Source organism: Ammospiza nelsoni, chromosome 1 (genome assembly GCF_027579445.1).
Source record: "Ammospiza nelsoni isolate bAmmNel1 chromosome 1, bAmmNel1.pri, whole genome shotgun sequence".
Taxonomy (NCBI): domain Eukaryota; kingdom Metazoa; phylum Chordata; class Aves; order Passeriformes; family Passerellidae; genus Ammospiza; species Ammospiza nelsoni.
In genome coordinates this window covers 28095216-28116432 of record NC_080633.1, presented here as the reverse complement: position 1 = coordinate 28116432, position 21217 = coordinate 28095216, and the positions used below count along the sequence as shown (strand labels likewise).

General features: G+C 36.5%; 1 protein-coding gene across 1 annotated transcript in view; it reads left to right on the top strand.

Moving 5' to 3' along the window:
- THSD7A (thrombospondin type 1 domain containing 7A) overlaps window positions 1–21217 on the top strand; it is a 254685-nt gene that overhangs the window by 54241 nt on the left and 179227 nt on the right. The window contains exon 3 of the mRNA XM_059475319.1: window positions 11261–11750. Coding sequence (XP_059331302.1) covers window positions 11606–11750 — 145 coding nt within the window. The 5' untranslated portion in view covers window positions 11261–11605. The remainder of the gene's footprint in view (window positions 1–11260; window positions 11751–21217) is intronic.

The window sequence follows — 21217 nt, the reverse complement described above, 5'->3', positions numbered from 1 at the left end:
CAGTGAAATCGGCCCACAGTGGCATCAGGTGCACCTTTACTGACTGTCAGGTGTTATCCTGATGCTTGCTGATCCATGGCCTGTACTGATGTTCATAACATTTTAACATAAAGCACATTTCCAGATGCCACATGGATACCATATTGTAGTTCTGAGAATAGACTGAGTAGAACAATGCTTTTGAATATTGTAAATGTTTAACTTCCTTTATATATCCACATATGTTAACATAGTATGTTCACCAAACTATAGGTGTTTGGCTTTTTATGGGGAATCACAGGCAATATGCCATCATAGTTTAATAATCTGTAATGAAATTGTAATGAATTGGTAAGTTGTAATGGATTTCCTTGCTGTTGTCTCTCTGATTAATCCTTAGTCTTTTAAATTGCATTTACTGTTTATAATCCAATGTGTTTCAGTAGAGCAGACATAACACTTGTGCTAAGTGTCATTTCTTATCTTTTAGTTCTTAGTGTTTACCAGCAGATAGAACATGGATTTTTAGTTCATTAGGGAAAATCAGGATACAGAAAAGTTAATTAATAATGAAAGAGTTGTTTCTGTGTAAGAAAAAAAATACCTTCAAAGTTTTCCAATAATCTTTGTTAAAAAATGGTGTGTGTGCTTTGCAAAGAAACCATTTGTTCTGTGATAGTGAAGCTAATTATTCTCAGCACACTCTAGCTATGTCAAATTACAAAAAGAACATCAGACTCTGTATGTTGTAGGAATTAAAACACCATCAGTTGAGTTAATGAAGAGCGTACAATGAATATGATCTCATTTTTTGCAATGCAGTTTAAGTGAAAGCCTTTTAAGAACTGTTGCAAAAATCATAATTTAGGGGGGAAAAGAAACAATAAAGCAAATGTTTGCTATCTGTTTTAATTACTTTCTGCTTAGAGGTATGCATTAGGTTTATTTATTGTTTGATTTCAAATTATTTCTCTTAAACGGTTTAAGAATACAGTGGCTAATGATCCATTCTGAAATCAAATGAATAGAGTCTTCTGTATTCCATTATACAAAGCCAAAGAAACTCATTTTTGATTGTTTCATTATGATATTGTGTGAAGATCACTACTTGAAATTACAGATTAGCATAAGCATGGGAACCTGAAATAGAATATGAAACACAGAAGAGAAAGGGAATTATTGCAATTTTTTTTTCAAATGGGAAAAAAAAATGAGAGTGGATTTCTGAATTATGTACCAACTGTGAATGTGGTGAAAATGCCATTCTCTATTAACATTTCAATTATTTTTCTTTCTGTAGAATTCCTTACAAAGACAGCCCTGTGAAAACCTCCCAGTAATAGATGTTCTTGATAATTTTAAAAGTTTGGTGGAAAGAAGATATTTTGTCCTAATCAAAGATAATAGCAATTTTCATTGTGCATACATGCAAGAGAGATTGGAAGATTTTTTTCCTCCTTTCCACCAAAGATTCAAGGTGTGTGGTTCTTCCCTGTGTCAAAATTATGTATGCACTTAGAAGACTTAGAATATGAAGTCAGAAGCCTGAACTCTTAACAGAAGCAAGGAACCTTTATTGTACTTCACCAGTCCTTTCAGATATAAAAATTAAGCATTGGGAGTTTAGAGGAAGCCCTGTCATACTGCCTATCTGCAAATCAAGAATAATCTTTCTCAGAGACCACTGCAATCAAATAACTCAATATAGTTAAGTTTTATATTAAAGGAAAAAAATTTGATTCACAAGGTTGGAAATCAAACATTTTTTTGACTGCCAGTCAACCAATTATTGACAGAGAGGGGATTTGGTGTAGGCATATGCATGTTTAAAGTGTTTGACATAATGGTTCTTTCCTTAATCCTGTCAGTATATTACTTTGCTATGGCAACCCTGTAGCTTTACAGGAGATGAATTTATTGAATTGCACCCTCCTGTACAATGTGTCCTGCTATTCAGTGAGTTTCAGTATTCAAGATGCAATCAGAGACCATAAGATATTTAACTTCCTTTAGATAAGACCATGTACAATAATCAGATTTGGGCAAACTTCTACATATCTTATGGTTATTCTTGTATATCTGTAGAAAGAAGGAAGGACTACAATGATCTGGGGATTTAACATTCAGTTATCCTCCAAGGTTTCCAAAGATGGTTCCTTATAATTGTTTTCTAACAGCCCTTGGAGGAAGCAGAATATATTTTTTGTTATCTTCAAATTCATGCAAAAGTCTGAATTATTTGTTTTTGAAGTTGATAAAGAAAAATACTAAATAGTAATATTATAGTAGTATGTTTTGTACATATTTAAGGATTGAAAATACCTCAGAACCAATCTGTCTGATGGAGAAATTAATATTTGAGCATATGTAGAAGTGTCTGCAGGAAGTGGGTGGAGGTGGACCCGGTGGTGAGAGTACTTTAGCAACATATTGCAAAATTTGCTATTTTCTTTTCACTGTGTAGGATGTCTTAGAAAAGTAACCTTATACTTAGGCACTGATATATCAGCCAGACAACTGAAGTTGTGTGTTGTATCTGTATTTATATATGGAGGCTAAGAGAATTTAAGCTGACATAAATTGTGTTAGTATCTAGTTAACATATGAATTTTAATATGTGTATTTAAATTATTAATGTCAAAGCATAATAACTTATTTTTTTCCTATTGATACATCTAGGAAGTAGGTTTTTATGTGAAGTTTGACTTCTGCTATATACATGATGTATTTTTTTTTTTTGCCCTGGTAAATCATGTCTATCTATTTACCTGAACTCAGCATCATTCAAGCATTGCCATGGTGGTTTCAAAGTCATGCTTCGAATTTTTAATGCTCTCCACCTCAGTTTATCTGTGTAAATTAAATTTCCTTGTCCCAGGGAAATCGTGCTCTATTCATCTAACTGGATGTTAACAACTGAACTGCATGCTGATCTAGAGACAACTGCTTTGCAAGTTTCTATAATATTTCAATAATAGTTCAGTCACTGAGAATCTCCTCCACACCATTTCTTCCTTCAATGAGTAGTATATCAAATGAAGCTGTCTTATATTCTGCAGGGAGTGTATGCCACTGTTGGTTATTTAGACCAAGGTTGGCTTTGAATCTCATGGGAAAAACCTGTGGAAGTACCAGAGCTCACACCAACAGTTAATTGGAAAACTTTTAATCCTATTTTCAGATACCCAAATGTAATAATGATTGGAGAAACCACGTTATATTGTCTTTTGTCATCACAGTGAAAAGGAATGTTGCCAATTTTATGAAGAATTTTCCCATCCTGAAAGTGTCACATCACCTTAAGCTTGGTTTGATCCCTTTTAATGAGGCTTTAGTTGTAATGCTAATGCTGATAATTTAGGATACATTTTTCAGCAGCACACAGAATGTATTAAATGCATTGCGATGTATATGCAGAAAATTAAGTTATATGTGGTTGTGATATCAGGTACCCTGGTGCACAGGTTTGGCTACTTGCTTTATTTTGCCATAGAAATATTGGTGTAATGAAATGGAGTTGAGGATGGTGCCCAGCAGCAGAGGGGAAAGAAAAGGCAGCACTTAGGGGAATGGGAGTTTTTGTTATCATAACTCAGAATTTTGAAGTCTCTGTGTTCTGAAATGATAACTTGCTTTGATTAATATGCCCTTAGAATTTGCTAACTTTGTGACCTTCCTTATTTAGACTTACTTTTTGCATTGTAGTTTGCTCCAGAGTTGACTTTAATGAGTGACCTATAGTTTTCAATAGTAAGATGGATCAGTAGGAACAGATTTGCCTTCCATCTCCCAGTTAAAGCAACTACCATATAATGCAAGTATGATAGATGGAACAGACTTGTGAAGTTTTAGATAGTATTACAGAGTATTAGTATTAGTATAGTATTACAGGATTTATTTTGAGATACCATATTTAGGGCTGTAACTTTAATTATAACCTACGATTCTGCAAAGTAATATTATTAATGATAAAATAGGGTTCTATCTTAGGGCTTATTAAGTTAGCAAATCCCAATTGAACCTTATTTATTAATTTAGAATGGTTTAAATCTCACACCAACTTACTCTGTGTCCAAATGGTGTGAGATACATTAATCAGTTTACTAAAGTTACGTTCCTCTTGATTACTGTTCTGTTGAAGCCAGCACAAAACACAGAGCTGTACTTTTGGCAAGCTAAATTAAGACTCTTAAGAAGTTAACAAGTTTTTAAAAGCTATTTCCACCTATATTGTGTTTGTCACTACTACTGAGTCTGTGCATTTCTGGAAACCACTGAATGTATTGGTTAAGTTAAAAAAAGCTGCACCAATGAAACAACTCACTCAAGAAATCAGCCTTGTTTAATTTTCTTATTAATTTGTATTACCTAACTAATTTGAGAATTGATAACAGAATGTTTGAGTGATTTATGGCCTGAAAAGAAGACCAACATTTCCCTCCTTGAAAATGGAAATTGGCTTGTCAGACATTTAGATGAAGAATGATCAATCAATAGGATTTTAATAAGGAAAAGCTTTAAAATTGACTGAAGGTGGCTTTTGTTTAAGGTGATTTGGTATGTGCATATTACTAAGCTCTCCCTTGAGAGGATTTTCAAACACAATAATGGGCACTGATTTTCTTTGTTTATTTCATTCTCTTTCTGTTCCCCTTTTGCCAGGGATTTCAGTACTTACCTCTCTCGTGTGTTTTTGAAATCTCCCTGCCTGCTCTTGAGGTCCTGTGAATAATTTTACTTATTTGCATTTAAAACTATGAGTTTTAACCACTGTTTTTCTCCAGTGAGCCTGTTGTCTAGACAAACATTTATTTTCAGTCTAAGTTCATGCTAGACATGGGGGCTAGCTGTTTCCATTGAACACAAATTTCATAAGTACATGCACACACTGGAGGAACAGATTTGACTTGGAAAGATCCATTAAAATATTGTATTTTGGTTGCCTCTTGGAAAATCTAGTATAATGGGCTTGGATTAAAAAGCAAATGGCAATTATGGTCAACTGGGTTGGTTTGTTTTGTCCATTAGTGAAGTCCCTATTGGACCCTCTGAAACTGAAGTAACTAAAGTTAGATTAAAAACGCTCCATTCTGTGTGCAGTCTTCACATACCTATACAAACTATATAGACACAGGACTAATGCATTAAAAGAATAAACAGTCTATAGCACACCCTCACAAATTCTGGTTGTCCCTACTTCCTTGCAGTCTTTTTTTTCCCTCCAGTTAGGTTTCTTATCCTGATTTCAGCCTGTTTTCTTGGCTCTTCCTATCACTATTGTCCAAGCTTTCTATCCTAGTGACTTAGAGGCCACCATTATCTTCCACTTTTGTACCCAATCTTATTTTGTTTCCCCTCAGCACTCTGAAGCAACTGCAGACTGGGATCACAGTTATGGAGGAGGTTCTAGGTTGTGCAGGCTTCCCTTTGGAGGTTGTGATGGGAAGAGCACACTGATCATTCCCAGCACAAATGAAGTTAAGTTTTTTCCCCAAAACAGGGGTTACCAAAAGATTTTAAGTGAAAATTTCACCACTTCCTCATGTGGGTTTTTTGCCCTTTTTTATTAAGGCAGAAAAAGTAATGGAGCCAGATTTGATCTTCCCAGTCAGTTCTCATCTTTGGATAGGATCTTCTTTATGTGGTTGGCATTGAAGTCAATGTAATCTGAGCAGAAAGGACAATATTTATTCACAGTTTAAAGCCAGAAAGTAAAATTAGGCAGTTTAATCTGACTTTCTTCAGTTCTTGGACCATTGCATTTCACCATGATATTGATCTGTTTAGCCGAGTAACCTTTGGTTACATTACCAAGTCAAAGCGAACATTTCTCTTGAAAACAAAGATGGTAAATACAGTTTTTCATCATGTATCTTGATCCAAAGCTGAGTGGCCTCCTTGATAAATTCATTGATTTCTTACTTGAATTCTTCTAGCTTGATCTCCCAACAAGCAGTTCGAGACATAATTCCAGGCTGTACCTCAGTGTGCTCTCCTTACAAAGAATACTTGTTTTCTGTGACTATTTCATGCCAAGGATGTTGATTTTGTTGCCTACATTTATTTTTTTTTTTGATTGAAAAACCCACCCTATACCAGTGAAAGAATGGCTAGAAAAATGTCTAGGTATGAAATAGATTAAAAACCAAACAAACACCACCCTTCACCCTCCAGTATAATGAAACAATAAATCCTTAAAAAAACATATATCAGTCCAAGAATTGCTATCTTAACTTAAAAAAAGTAAAGAATTTATAAAACCAGAACTAGATGATGAGATGTTTCTAATCATTCATGTAAGTAGAATCTTCAATAATTTTTCAAAAATAACTGTCTTGTGGCAATTCTTTTGTAGTAATCAGGAAACACTGAAGAGTTTGTGTGCATTATTAATATACTCCAGTCACTTTGTACATGTAATGCTTTCTTACTTCTCTGCAGCTCACACATATAACTCTTAAAGTTTATAGTTTGTTCTCCAAATCCATGATCTAAGAGAATGAAACAAATTTAACAGACAGGCATTGTGATACCTCTAATATTTGCAAAAACAGTTGTTCTGGGGCAAACCATAAATAATTGTACTACTTGTATGAAAGAGAACGGGTGGCTTTTGCTTGTTTGTTTAAAAATTGCAAGTTTACAAAGGGGATGTGCATAAAACCCCTGAAAGGGTAAAATCAAGACCTCTTACCTGCTTTGAAAGCAAAATAGAAATTTCCAATAGCATGACGTGGTCGAGTGTGACACCTAGAGGCCATATGTTTAGGATTCCTAAACAATAACTTTGGCTGCAAGTTTTGCGCAGCATGTGCGATTTTGGACTTCAAGACTGGGGCAGGCATATTTTGAAAAATTAGCATAATTTTTTTTTCATTTTTAGCATATTTTTGTGGCTTCCCTGACTAGGATCCTTAGCATTGATATAAAGAAAAATAAGAGACTCCTTCTGAATCTGGCAAAGAGTTCTTAATGCTGTGCAGCAAAGATTAAAAGAGCCCTGTGCAGCTTATTCCATCCTGAAGTAGTCAATATCTAACAAAGTTCTTGTAGGTCCCATCTGAAGAGAATGATTACAATATGCTTGCAGCTGTAGTAAAATATCTTCAGGAATGTCAGGCTCTCACACAGTGCAGAACTAGAATTTTTGGCCTGTGAGTTTGTCAGGGAATGAAGAGAACAAAAGCTTCTTTTAACTATTATGTGAATTAATTAGATCATGGATATTACAAGGAAATACACATATAAGGGAATACACTGTACCTTCCTAACTTCTCTAAAAGTTAGTGGGGCAACCATGTCACTGCATCCCACGAAATGGATATATCCAAGGACATCCTACCTCATATGGCAACAGAACCAGATTAGCATGTTACAAATTTAGAATACTAATCAGAAATATTTGCTACTCTATTATCCAGTGGGCATTGGCTACAATAAACTCCTTATAACCATAGAGCTAAATGAATACGAGATAGGTGACCTAGTTGTTTTTGGCAATATTTGTTATTTTGATACCTAAGAGAGGGGGAAAGGTCTTGGAGATCAATCAAAACTAGCACAGTTCAGATGAAGAGGACTTTCACTTTTCTGCACAAGAAATAAAACATTTTTTCACTCTCTAGAATTTAGGCTATTCTAGTATTCATTCTGGAGGATTTTTTTGTACTAGTCTAGTACTCATGCAGCAGAGATGGTTTAGTGGAGTGCAGTTGTAGAGTTTGTAAAACATCTTATATAGATCTATAAAATTGCCAGAAACTTCTCTAAAGATTTCTGTTTTGACCAGTCTGAAATTGAAGGCAGAAGAAAGTGATGCTGAGCATTGCTCTTTGTTGTGTATTGCTTACTCTAGCAACAAATGTGTGTATATATTTGGTAATCTTTGCATGCTTTTTGACCTTACTATGTGTAGAAATACAACATCATCAGGATATAAGGTAATATGATCCTGAAGCTTTGATTCATGGCTTTTCATAAAGAGAAGGGTGTGAGCATGGGACTGCCTGGTAGCAGAGGAATACTGCCAGCCAGATTCTATATTGAATTATGTATCTTATAATTTCCCTCTCCAAAAAATAAAAGGTATTTCATGCTTATTTTGTCATCCTCTAACTCTTTAATGCTAGGAAATGTGAGCAAAGTTATCAGAATATTTAATGAATAACACTTTGTCATTTTCATAAAGGTCTTTGAGGTTAGTCATACTTTTTGAAGAGAAATGAAAAGGTGCTCAGTTTTCAATTATTTGTTTGAGTAATTTACAGACTTCTTGTAGCTGTTTTGCCTCAAATAAAATAATAGGATTATTTAGTTTGGAAAAGATGTTTAAGATCATGGAGTTCAGCCACTGACCTATCTCTGCCTAGTCCACCACTAAACCATAACCCCAAGTGCCACCTCTAAGTCTAAATATATAATTGTATCTCTTCAGGCTCACATGTTGGTGCTCTAAGGAGCAACAATTGCACTATTAAGTTTGTGATATGCATACTAATGTCAATTGTAGTTCATTTCTATGCTTTATCTAGAAGCTTCTTCTCAGAAATACTTAACCATTTATTCGGGAATGTCTAAGCCATAAACAACTGATAAATTATGATTGTTAAGTATATATTAGAAGATTACCAGTAGGCTGGAAATAGTGCATTGTTTACTGGAGGGAGGGTCCATGTTCACTGTAGCTAATGGGAGAGGATAATAGGGAATCAGGTACACTGGAAATGGCTAACAACAGCATTCCCAGAAAGGCATGCTGACAGCCACTGAAACTTAAAATCAGGATATATTCCCTCTTGTTTGAGCAGTCTAATTCCTGCAGATAGGTTGGGGAGGTTGTTGGTGGTGTTTGTGTCTTCAGACACCAGCCTGCTCTTTGGCCTGGGGAATCACTGGCCTTTCCCCATCCTGAGTAGAAAATGACTGCATGTAAGGCATAAACGACTGAGTCCCAAAACCAGCTCTTCAGAAATCCTCTTTTTTTCCCAGACACACAAATACTTTTGCATAATAAATATTCGTTCCATTTTGTCTCTGCGACCTATTTCTGAACAGTTTTAATTCATTATATCTTCTGACAAAAAAAAAAAAAAAAAAAGTGGAATTATTCTTTTGTGGTTCATTGATTTTGTGACTGATAAAATGGTAAAACCATAAAAAGTAGTGTGAAAATATTTTACTTTGATATTCTATATTTAATTGTTTTGAAATATGGAATTCTATAGTTGCACAAATATAAGAAAATATTTGAGTGTTTGTGTACATGTCCTTACCCTCTCTCATGATGCTGCTTTGTTCTGCTGTCAAAACCCACTTTGATTCATTGTGCCAACTACATGGATGATCTGTTCCCTGATGATGTTTCCAGATGATCTGAGTCACGTACAAAATATTCTCAGAGGCTTTCTTTACACATTCATTAAAAATTCCAGATAGAATCCATTGTATTTAATAACTCTGAAAAGGGTGCCTTTTCCCCCAGTCTCTCTATAAACTTGAGTCTTCCTCTCATGCATAGCTCTGGCTAAAAAGCCAATGTTTACTCTTAATTTTGCAAAGGAATATATAAGCTACCTATGTTTTAAGCACGCAAGTAAATACAGCTATTGTTGTAGATTTCCTGAGGTTTTTAAAACTTCTTCAAACCCTTAGATTCTGAATCCTACTTTTCATAAATTGTGAAGCTGGCATTGTTTTTATTATGTTGAATATTCCCAAGTCCCTCTGCACAGCCTGTTAAATAATGTGGGTGTGTGATTAACTTAAACACAGATGTAGCTTTAAAATTGATGTAAATCAATGAACTCAGAAAAAATTTTGGTTTATATTAATTTTGTCTCTAGTCCAAGGCAAAAGCTGAAGAGGAAACCATGCTTTCTAAAGCTAATACAGCATGATGTAGAAGTGAATAAAATGTATCTCCTGAAGTGCTTTTAGCTGAGGGTACAAGTTCTGGATCAGGATGCTATAAATTTGTTAAGATCATGGCTTTCTATGTATCCCTTATCAACCTATAATCTCCTGATTGTTGCCTGTTTTTCAACAGCTGAGGAACAGTAATCCACACTTGCTTATCTCTCTTAATCACAGCCTCATGGTGCTATAGCTCCCTGAGCCTTTAATTCCCTCTTAGAGGCGTAACAGAGTGGAAAGTAAACAAAGACGAATTTGCAACCTTCAACATTGCTAATTTGCTCTGATGTCAGAATATTTAAACAGGCAAGGACTTGGGAATTATTTGATCACAACTGATTTTAATCTAATGCATGTGAAAAGGCTGAGTCTGGGAAGGCTGTGCAAAATGACAGGCGTCCCAAGAGAGCTTGACTGAAGGTTTCTTCTTTAAACAACAATAGCTCCATCATTTTTCAACTCTGGGTCCTGTGCTCTTACTGTGTATTTTTTGTTTGCATTTTTAATGTAACTTTCTGAATATAATATTGGTTCTCTTTAAAATTCCTCATTTGCTTCCCAGTTTATAGGTGTCAGAAGCCCAATCTTTAGGCTTGTTACAGTGTCTGTTCACTGCTTAGTGGGTGGGAGAGATAAAGATCCCTATTTAAAAAGCATTGTCTCTTTCCACGTTTTTGTACCATCTTGACAGCCTAATGTAGCCTGCATACTTTCATATGTAAAATGATTGATAACTTGATCTTCAAATTATTTTAAATTACACAGTTGACGTTTATGCATGTATATATGTGTATATACTTGCTGGATAGGAAAGGATGTTTTCTTGTGTTATATATTATGTGCACACTTCATCTACCACACAAGTGATGGGCTCACACATACATACACATTATCATACACACATATTAATCTTTGCTCAGAGCAGATAGCTGTATGCCATTACCTGAAATAGATTTGATAAATATATGCAAGACAAGGTAGTGTTTTTAAATTTTTTTTCTACATTTTCTTCAATTTGCCTTCATATGGTCTTAATTGTCTGTTCAATGCATGTGTAATCACTTATTTTTTTGTTGTTTACAAAATGGTTAATGCAGCGTACACGGTATTACCAGGACAAATGTCTGATGCTCTCTTAATTGTTATATATTGTTCTGTTTATATCTGTTCTGGTGGAATGACTTGTATTTCTGAAGCATGTCTGATGATGATTTCTTCTTTTCTTCTTAGTGTGTATCATTTGGGATATTCCTGGGAGAGACGTGTCTGGGAAGCCAGCCTTTTGCAGTCACTCTCTGCACTGAGATTACAGCGCTGGGCTATTTGTGTTTCTCCTCATCCTTGTTTCTCTGTCTCTCACTCTCTCCAGCTGGTGTAAATGACTGCTGCTGCCTCCCAGAGCAAGATAACCTGCTCAGTCAGCTGGAGCCCCCTGCGGACAGCTGTCTCGCTTTTAGCTGATGGAAAACTGCTATAAGCGCTGAATGGAAGAGCGTGGAGCAGCGCCCATACCGGCACGGGGAGCTGCAGCAGCGGCAGCCGGAGCCAGCGCGGACTCTATTGTTCCCCGGTGTTAAACAGCTTCTCCTTCCCCACTGCCATGCACAGCGGCGGGAGAGAGCCTTGCGGTCCCTTTCTCCCCGCGAGGGAATTCTGAGGAGGGAGGATCGTGTGCGGAAGGTTTGGCGGCGGCTCCGGAGCGGCTGCGGGCGGCATGGGGCTGAGCGAGGGCAGCGCTGCGCCCCGCGGGCCGGGGGCCGCTCTCGGGATGCTGCTGCTGCTGCTGCTGCTGCTGGCGAGCTGGGACACCCGTGCGCAAAGTGAATTTCAAACTTCGTCCGTGTATTTGTGGAAGACCGGTAAGTCAGGGTGATAACGCAGCAGCAGTGTGTTGAGTTTTTGTTGTAAGTAATGACCTTTTTGTGTGCTTTGTGTATGTGGAGGGAGAAAGTTAATCTAAAATAACTAATGTTTGCTGGTAGGATTATAGGGGGAAAATAGGTCATCTTACAGGATTCCACCATCCAGGCACATATTGCAATTAAAAAAACTCCACATTTTAGTCTGTGCCACTGTTACTGGGATCTCTTATATATTTTTAAATCTGTTTAGCAGCTCTGTGTTGTACATAAAGGTCAGAGCATTAGTGCCTGTCATCAATGACAAGGAACAATTATTACAATTGGAGTCAGCATCGTTAAAAGTGCTCTAAACATACTGAATTTTCACAAAGAAAGATGTGATTCAGCACATCTAATCTTTGTGTCCTGTGCTGACATGTAATATATTCAGTGTGGTAATTGATGGGGAGTTGGGTTTGTTAAATTTAGGTTTATTCCATGGTATATAGGACACGTGAAAGCTAATGATGGATTAGGTGAAATAATCCAAGTGATGCCAGATCTCATAACCAAAGAGCCAAAGGCAAATAGGCTATGTGGATTCAGCACCACAGTAGATGGATAATTTCCTCTACTTTGATCCTAATGAGTTACGTGTCTGTTTTAAAGATTGCATAGTCATAACAGTGTTTCAACCTTAACTCTGCATTAAAAATCAGTGGGGAATTTTCTTGTGTCTATTAATATATTACATTAATTCAGGACTTAAGCAGTGATGAATATGTGCATTTTAGTTGTCTTGATAGAGTTGCAGTTCATATGTAAGTAGAATCAAACTCTCATTTAGGAAATTTAAAAATTTCTGACTGGGAAATATTTCACATTGGCTTTGGCAGTTACCTTACTTTCCTGTATGTTGCCAGGAACAAAACAACCCAAAAAGTAGTAGATTTGTTTAAAAAGTGTTTTTTTCATTAAAGGATAATAGAATAATAGGAGAGATTGCAAATTAATCATTTGTCTGAAAAATAACTTGGAGAAGACAGTCTCTTTCCTAGATGGAGGGACACTGCTTTCTGCCACAGAAGCAGATCAATTTACAATTACAGTGATATCCTGAATTTTTTAAAAGGCTCCATCTATCCAGCTGCTCAGAGAGGAGATTAAAAGGAAATTCATTTAAACAAGAAGACAAGCTTTCCAATAACACTAGAAAGAGAAATCTGAAGAAGGGAAAATCCTTTGCAACTTTCACTTCTAACTGCAAGATGGGTTACACAATGACAGTGACCTTTTTTCCCTTTAAACTGTTGACAAATTAAAACCAATTTACACTTCCATTACAGATCTGTAAATGTTCAACACACACTTAAAAAGAGGTGATATATATGCACAGGTTTATGGAAAGGCACAGTAATAATATAACATTTTCATAAAGCATTTCACATTTACCCTAAGTTGCTAGGCGTCAGCAGAATAAACTCTCCAGCATTTTATTATGTCTCCATTTAACAGTGTAATGGATTGTATTTAAAAATGTTAAAACAGTAACATAGTTTGAAGATAATAATAATTCTGGTGAACTACTACTTAAGGACACGTGCAATCAGTTTGCTATGGACTTAACTCCACTTACTTTGCACATGGTACACGTGCTTTGAAGTAATGTCAGCTAAACCAGCACCAAGGAAACCATCTTGGCTTTTGTCTTCACCCCCTTTTCCCTTCCTGGCAAAGACTGCTCTTAAGAAACTTTTGTGTAGGACAGGTATGATCCAATTACTTTGCCTGATGAAGAGCTAGCTCTTGCCTTCATCTTTTCTTCTGTGACATCTCTCGCCTGTTTTGCCTACAGTAAGAAATACTGCAGCCATAACATCAGTGATGAAATGGAAACAAGATGAAAAACAAGTAATGAAAAACAAGAGTGGCTCTTTTCAGATGATGAAAGGCAAGATGCAGTGAATAAGACACTGCATCTGTGTTTGGCTCCAAATTAAATTTTTGTGCTCTTTTTTTCAGCTGTGTATTGAATTCTTTTGTTTTCCCTCCCTCCAGTCGTGGGAGGATCGAGAAAGTGAACTGGAAGAACTGCTGGTCAGTGGTCTGAAGTGACATGTAGTACAAGAGGTACAGAGTTGAGCTAAAGTATCAGAGAGATAAACAAAACTGAACAGTAGTGAGCTCATGCACTTGAGATGATATTTTCCTTCTCCTTCTGTGAATGAGAGAGGTCAGGAGAATGTGGCTGAGACTTTGTCAAGGCAATTAGCTGGATTATAGGCCTTCTGGGACCTCTTATGTCCATTTTTTGAGAAGCATGCTATTTTTGTATTGAATTTAGTCTGTCATCAGCTTTTCCAAGTGCTGTTCATGACTTGCATCTGTCTTGTTTTTATTTCTAAAGGTTTTTGAAATAATGTCTACTTTGTGTCTTCTATACTGCTTTACTGCATTATGTTTTCTTAAGGATGCCCTTGACAATAATGTGCAATGACTATGAGGTTTGAGTGGAGGCATGCTTTGTTTTATATAATAATAGTTTTCTTTTTATGTTTTCTTATATTTATGGGGTTTGAAGGGTTTTTTTTTTTGTAGTTGTTGTTTTGTTGGAAAGAGGGGAGGAGTGTTCTAATGCAAATTTCAAGTGTTTGCTTTCAATCCTTGAAAAGCTCTCAGAGGACCTGATTTCCTGTTTACTACCATCCTCCAGTCTACTGCCATAAAAATCTGAGGTTATTGCAATTCTCAGTTTAACCATTTGGGGGTTTAGTTATCTTTGATTCAACATATACAGTGTTGTGAATAATCTGCTTTGAGCAGGGAAGTTGAGCTAAAAGTTATCTCCAGAGGTCCCTTCTAATTTCCACCCATCCTGTGATATAGGTGCCATCACTGAGTCATTTTTACTGCTCCAGCTGAAACAACTTTGAAATTTTGGCTTTTGTTACTTTTTTTGATCTGTTTAGAGAATGGGTATTTGATATTCTGGTGTGTTTAATGGATCTTCAGAGTTCTGAATCACGTTTTAATGAGCAATAGTTGATTATACCTTCAAGTGAGTGAACTAGGTTTCTCACCAAACTTTCTCATTCCATTCTATGCAGACCATTTTATTCAATTACAAATACACGGTTGGTTCATTTTGTGTGGTCACTGGGAAAGCCATCTTGGCTTTTTAGCATAAACTAAAGCAAAGTGATGAAACAGCAAGATTCCCAGTGTTGAGTCATGGTGTGGATCTGGTTGATGATCTGAGCTAGACAGCAGCAGCTTTTAGCCACTCATGGAAGAGAAGTTGGGAAACTGGGGACTGGTCATTATATTGGTGTGGGGCAGACACAGACTGCCAAGTGTTGAACTATTTATGCTGAAAAGATGTTAATGGCATGTTTTGTTCATGAGTAATTTCCTTTCTCTGATTTAACTGATTTCACTTGCAATGACCTGTTGTTTGCGTCAGGTTCTACACAGCTGCACTTAACTTCTGCGAGTTTCTCAAATGCCATTTTTATTCTGCCTTAACTTTTATGATTTGCTTTAGAATTTTGCTGAATATTATTGAATTTATTCGGAAGGGGAGTTGTCAAGACTGGAAGAAGGCTCTTCTCATTGTTGCCAAGCAATAAAACGAGAAGCAATGGGCAGAAACTGTTGCACAGGGAGTTCCATCTGAATACAAGGAGAAATTTCTTTACTGTGCAGGTGACCATACACTGGAACAGACTGTCCAGGGGGGCTGTGGAGTCTCCCTCACTGGAGATGTTCAAGAACTGTCTGGATGCAATCCTGTCCTGTGTGCTCTGGGATGACCCTGTTTAGGTGGGGAGGTTGGACCAGATGACCCACTGTGGTCCCTTCCAGCCTCACCATTCTGTGGTTTTCATATTCAAAGACGCCTTGTGATCTTGTGATACTGCCCACCGTGGGCTAAGATGTTGTTGTATCTGTAAGTTCTGCATTGAACAGTGTGATGACTGCTGATTCTTAAATGAAGATACCCATGAAGTTTTCACTTTTTTCCCTTTACATGAAGGTGCATATTTTTCTTAGTCTCTCATGTCATCATGCAGGACATGTATTTACCATTCCTTTACACAAATGACTAAGCATAGGTGCTTCTTGCCCCATCAGAAGTCTCTTTTACTTCTTTCTACCCTCTCTTTCATATGTTTTTGTTAAATTAATTCACATGTTGATGTGTGATGTGCTGTCGGTGTTGGGTGTAATGCTTGCCTACAGTTACTATGAGATATATATATATATTATATGCAGATTAATTACTGAAGAATGCACAAAGTCTGCAAGGTTTGATCACATTAAAATTGCATCTTCCAACAGCTTGAAGTGGAAGATGCAGCACTGGATTAATGTCTCTGTAACAAAAGAAGTCATGAGACAAAAATCCAGGAGGCAGTGCCTTTTCCATTTTTATTTGTTTTAAAGACTTGATCAGATCTCAGATAGTACAGATAGGTGTAGCTCTGCAGAATTATTTGAGAGATCTGCAATTGTTGATACTGAGACTGGTTATTGGTACAACAGTCACAGTTTGACATTTTCCCTTCTTTTTAACAAGGGTAGAACTTGACATAGGCTTTCTGTGGGTAACAGTGCTGTTTTAAAATTAAAGTGGAAATAGGAAAAAGGCAGTTTCCTCAAGAGAACAATAAAGTATCTATATTTTCCTGCTTATGTTGTGTCTCCTAGATGAGAATTGGTCCTTAGATGATAACTTGTTCAACCTTTGATGCAGGCAAGAATTGGAGGAAAGGCAATAATATGTGTGTAGGCAACATACAGAATATCATTGGTACTTTTGGGGTAGTGGAGGCCTGGAGTGAAACCAGGGGCCAGGTGGTTTCTACTGGGGCCAGAGGGGTGTTGTAAACTCTGCAGGCAAGAGCTCTTTTTAATCACTTTTTGATCTTTTTCAAACAGTATCTGTATGTGATTTATTCTTGTTCCATTGCCTTGGCAAGAGGGCTGCACAAAGGCCTCCTAGTTCCGTATAAACAAATGTTTTCTGTTTCAAGGTGTTTCTTTGGGATCTTGTCACCAAATCACACTTCACTGCTTGATATGAACTTGGGTCTCAATACTCCTCTGATTTTCAACATCTTGGTTTTCTACTTACCCATAGAGAGCAGCAAATGCAACATCTGTACCATTGCATGCCTGTCAGGTTTTATGTTCTAAGGGTTTGGTTTCAAAAGTGGAATTTTCAACAGTTCTGAAATTCCTTTTCTAACATCTTTGGTGTCTAAAACTCATAAAATCACAGAATAAAAAGTCTATTTTATTTTCCCTCTGCGTGACCCTAGGACTGTCCTATTTTCACTGCACTGAGTGTTCCTATCTCATATTATTGCCTGAGGAGGACAGAAGTCCTTCCTAGGACTGGCAATCCAGCAGGCATTTCAAATTGTACCTAAATACACACTGACAGGAATTATCAGAAGGGAAGAGGGAAAGAGAAAAATTACCTAACCAAACCTCTGATTAAAACAAGCCTTTCAAGGACTGTGTCATCTTGAGCTGTTCCATTACATAGGTGAAACTCCCCCATTTGTTCCAGTATTCTTCTTTTTTTTGTTTGATTGGGTTTTTTTGTGATTTATCTTTTTAAATTTTTGTTTGTTTTTAAAACCTGAGTAAGGACTCCTTGCACTAATTGCACCTTGAGACTGAAGACAGATAAGCCTGTGTCAGTAACTGGGAAACTCCTGATTTTAAAGAGATTATGAAGAAATGATCTGAAGAGCAGGATTAGATGCTAGGGAAAATGCTAAATGAGAAAAAGATGTTTTATCTTGAGGACTAACTGTCAGGAAGGGAATTCAGATATGATGATGAAAGAGGGCAGTGAGGATCTTCTTCAAGGGAAAATTAAGCCCTAGTTATGGCATGGTGAACTTCAGCTGGTGCCTGCATATCCTTGAGGAGAGAGGTCTGTCAAGATTTTTAAACTGTCCTTGATTGTAGAAGGTGTTTTGGGGGATTCATCTTTTTGATTATCTGGTCTTCAGTTAAAGAATAAGATAAAAGGAATATTAAGAAAAAATGTATTTTATCACCTTTTCAAAGAATAAAAATTATTCAAGCAAAATATGCTAAAGAAACATTACTGCTAAATATAAATGATCCTCCAGGATAGAATCTGATTAAGTGTTGGTTACACATACACTGCATAAATTCATATTAATTAGAATTTATCACTTTTATTACTCTCTGTTATGTGCATCTAAGCAACCACACTCTTTGCTGTCATCTCCTAGTTAAATCTGATTTTATGGAGTCAAATAGGGCTTGTCTATCTGGGTCTTGAATTAGGACGTATTCATTTTCATTAGGCACCTTCATCACTGTTGCTTTTTGCCCTCATTTATAAAATATCCTTTCAGATATTTTAGTCAAAAGAAATTTTGCAAAGCATGTATTAAGTCTTTGATTAATGCAAAAGACTTGTAGTGCAGCCTGGCAACAGAATATTTGGCAGAGATGCAGAAAATGGGTTCTTTAAGGAAACTATTTATAAATGTTGTTTAGTAATCTGTCCTTATTTAACAAAATCAAAGTAAATATTTAAATGTTTGGATAAAAATGCTGTGCTGTGAAATTCTTTTTCTCTTATGCATCTACTTTGCCATACTTGGAGTAGGAAAATAGAAAAGTGTGGCTGATATTATAAACCTCTAGTTAAGATAAACAAGTACTATATGCTATGGTAATGGTTGATTTCACTTGGAGGATGGCATTTTGAAGCTGTCAGAAAAGTAAAAAATGGTAGTTGGTAATGTTGTACTGGTAGCAGAGGATGTCTGGATTGTTTTTAGCAAGTGCCCTGAAGTGCTTATGCTAACTGGATCAGCTCAATCCCTCAGCTCATAGGGGTGCTGGAATAGGAGAATGCCTCAAAAGCTATGGGTTTTGTTCTGCAGGCTGGGATCCAGTGTTGAATTAATTCAGGTTTTTAATACCTTATAGACCAGGGTTTAACTTTACAGTTCCCTATTTCACTTGATGTTATTTTTTATCCTGTGTGTCCTCTGAGTTCAGATTACACAAATGTGTATCTTTTGATACAATAACTCCAGATTTAACAGAATGCCCAATTCCCAAAATAGAAAGTACAGTATTATCAATGACAAGTAAGAATCAATATTTTGAGTTAAAATTTTCTATGGTATAAATTAAATTGTGCATTACACTTTGTATTGTAAGTAATTTCTGGGGTAAAGGAAAATACATATATTTATCCTGTTTATTGAAATGTCCTGGATTCACATGTTTTTTTTTATTCTAGTCTTCTGTGGTCTCTTCAAAAACAAGTCCTCTTTTTGTAACAGGGCAGAATGACCTTTTTTCTGGATGCATGTCCAGTCAAAATCTCTGTTTCGCTTTCATAGACCAGTGAAGCTGAAAAAAATGGTGGGTTCCATAGGTGGGTAGAGATATGTTAAAATTCTCAGTAACAGAAGTTTAAGATCTGGTGGATTTGTGTAGCACCACAGAGAAGATGATGGGCTGACAGAGCCCACAGTGGGAGGCAGCAGTAGCACTGGCTTGGATTCTAATTATGGCTTCTTCTTTCTTCTTATGTCTGTTTCTGTCTGGTGAGGCAGAAAAAATATATGGAGTCACTAAAGTAATGGAACAATTAGAAGAGAAAACAATATAGAGAAATCCTAAAAATCCATATTATTAGGTAATAGTTTTCCTAGTTAATCACAATTTAAATAACTGTACTATATAGATATTAAAACTTATGCAAGCACTTTTGTTACTGCTAAATTATTCTCCCCTAGGAAATCCCATTGCTTACCATTTTCATATGAGTGCTGTACAGTGTTAAACTTATCAGTGTCTGGAATTTCAAACACAACCCAACAATCATTTATTGTAGCTATCAGCACGTTCTCAGCATTAATTAGCACTCTGAGTTTTGGTGCTGCTGACATTGCTCAAAGTCATCAGTAGACCGCAATAGCTGGAGGTTTTTAAATTGCTTTCTGTACTTTGTGAGCATTGCCAAGATTATTTTGGCAATTTCATGTCTGTGGAATAGAGAAGGAAAATCTGGTGTGTTTGCATGGATTCAGGGGAGGAGTGCCATGAGATGCAGGCCTTATTGAGTGGCTCAAATGGAGGTTTCTTGTGTGATTCCTTGTGAATGATGTTGCTAGAAAGTAAGCTTCCCAATGTCCAAATACCAGTAAGAGATTTCCATAGGTATTTTGAGGGAGAAAGAGATTGTGTGACCATTCCTTGCAGTGTGTATTATATAAAGTGAGTTTGAGGGTACTAGTTGGAAAGGGTTTCTGATGTAGTGAGACAAACATTTTTGAGATTGATGACATCCACTAATCCAATAAGAAATTTCTTAATGAGACATTATTACTTTCTACCTCCTGTATTATGCAAAATGAAATGTTTTATTGGTGAACAATGGTATAACTCTCCTTATGTGTGCTGGGAAATAGCTATTTTACCACCAAGCCATTAGAGAAATAGAGAATAGAACAGAGAGAGATTGTTTTATAATGACTCGTGTTTGTACGATGCCTAGCCCAACTGAATTATCTTCATTTGCTGGTGTTCCTATGTTCCACAGCTTTATACAAAACAACATAATTATGACTTGTTAAAGATGCTGTTTACAAAGATCTGAAGATAATTTATTAACATTGTCAATGAGCATCCAAATAACATCAAGTAGTTCAAATAGCTGATATCAAGATGCTGTACTAGAGGATACTGGAGGAGAGAATTGTTTTCATAAGAAAACAGTATCATAAAAAACTTGGAAAGCTGATTCTATGTGTGATAGTTCCAAAATGCATTGTTGGGAGAAGAGACATGTTTGCAAAAGTTACTTAGTATTACTGCATTCACAGATATGGCAGTCATGCCTTCTTGCAGTGTAGCAAAACTCTTGTTTTGAATTTTATATGAATGTGCTTGATTATCCTAAAACATCACTTGTGTTGTGTAAAATTTTGCTTGTTTTGCAGTGTTCTACTGGCAGTTTAATCAAATACACATTGTGAGGAATTTTTTGCTTGATTTCATTCTCCTGTGGCTTTCAGTCAAAATAATTCCTGTGTGGTATTCACATGCCCTCTGAACAGAGAGAGAAGCTATGAGACAAGCAGAGAAGAAGGAAAATACAATTCTTATCTTGCTTGCTGTGCCTGTGTTGTGCCAAAGTAGAATGCAATATGGAGATTGTTTACCCAAAGTGAGGATGTTTTGTTCCCTTGGCCTATCAGGGCCAAGAAGTGTGTGTGTGTCAGACTGTCACAGGACAGTCATGAGAGAATCAGAGGTGAGTGCATTTCTGGAGCAGTTGTGAGCAAGAGTGAGTGCATGGCAGATTCAGTTTAAATACAATGTACATAGTATAGTATAATAAAATAATTCTTTAGCCTTCTAATGATGGAGTCAGATGCGTCATTCTCTCTCGTCTTTGTCGGAGTTGCCTT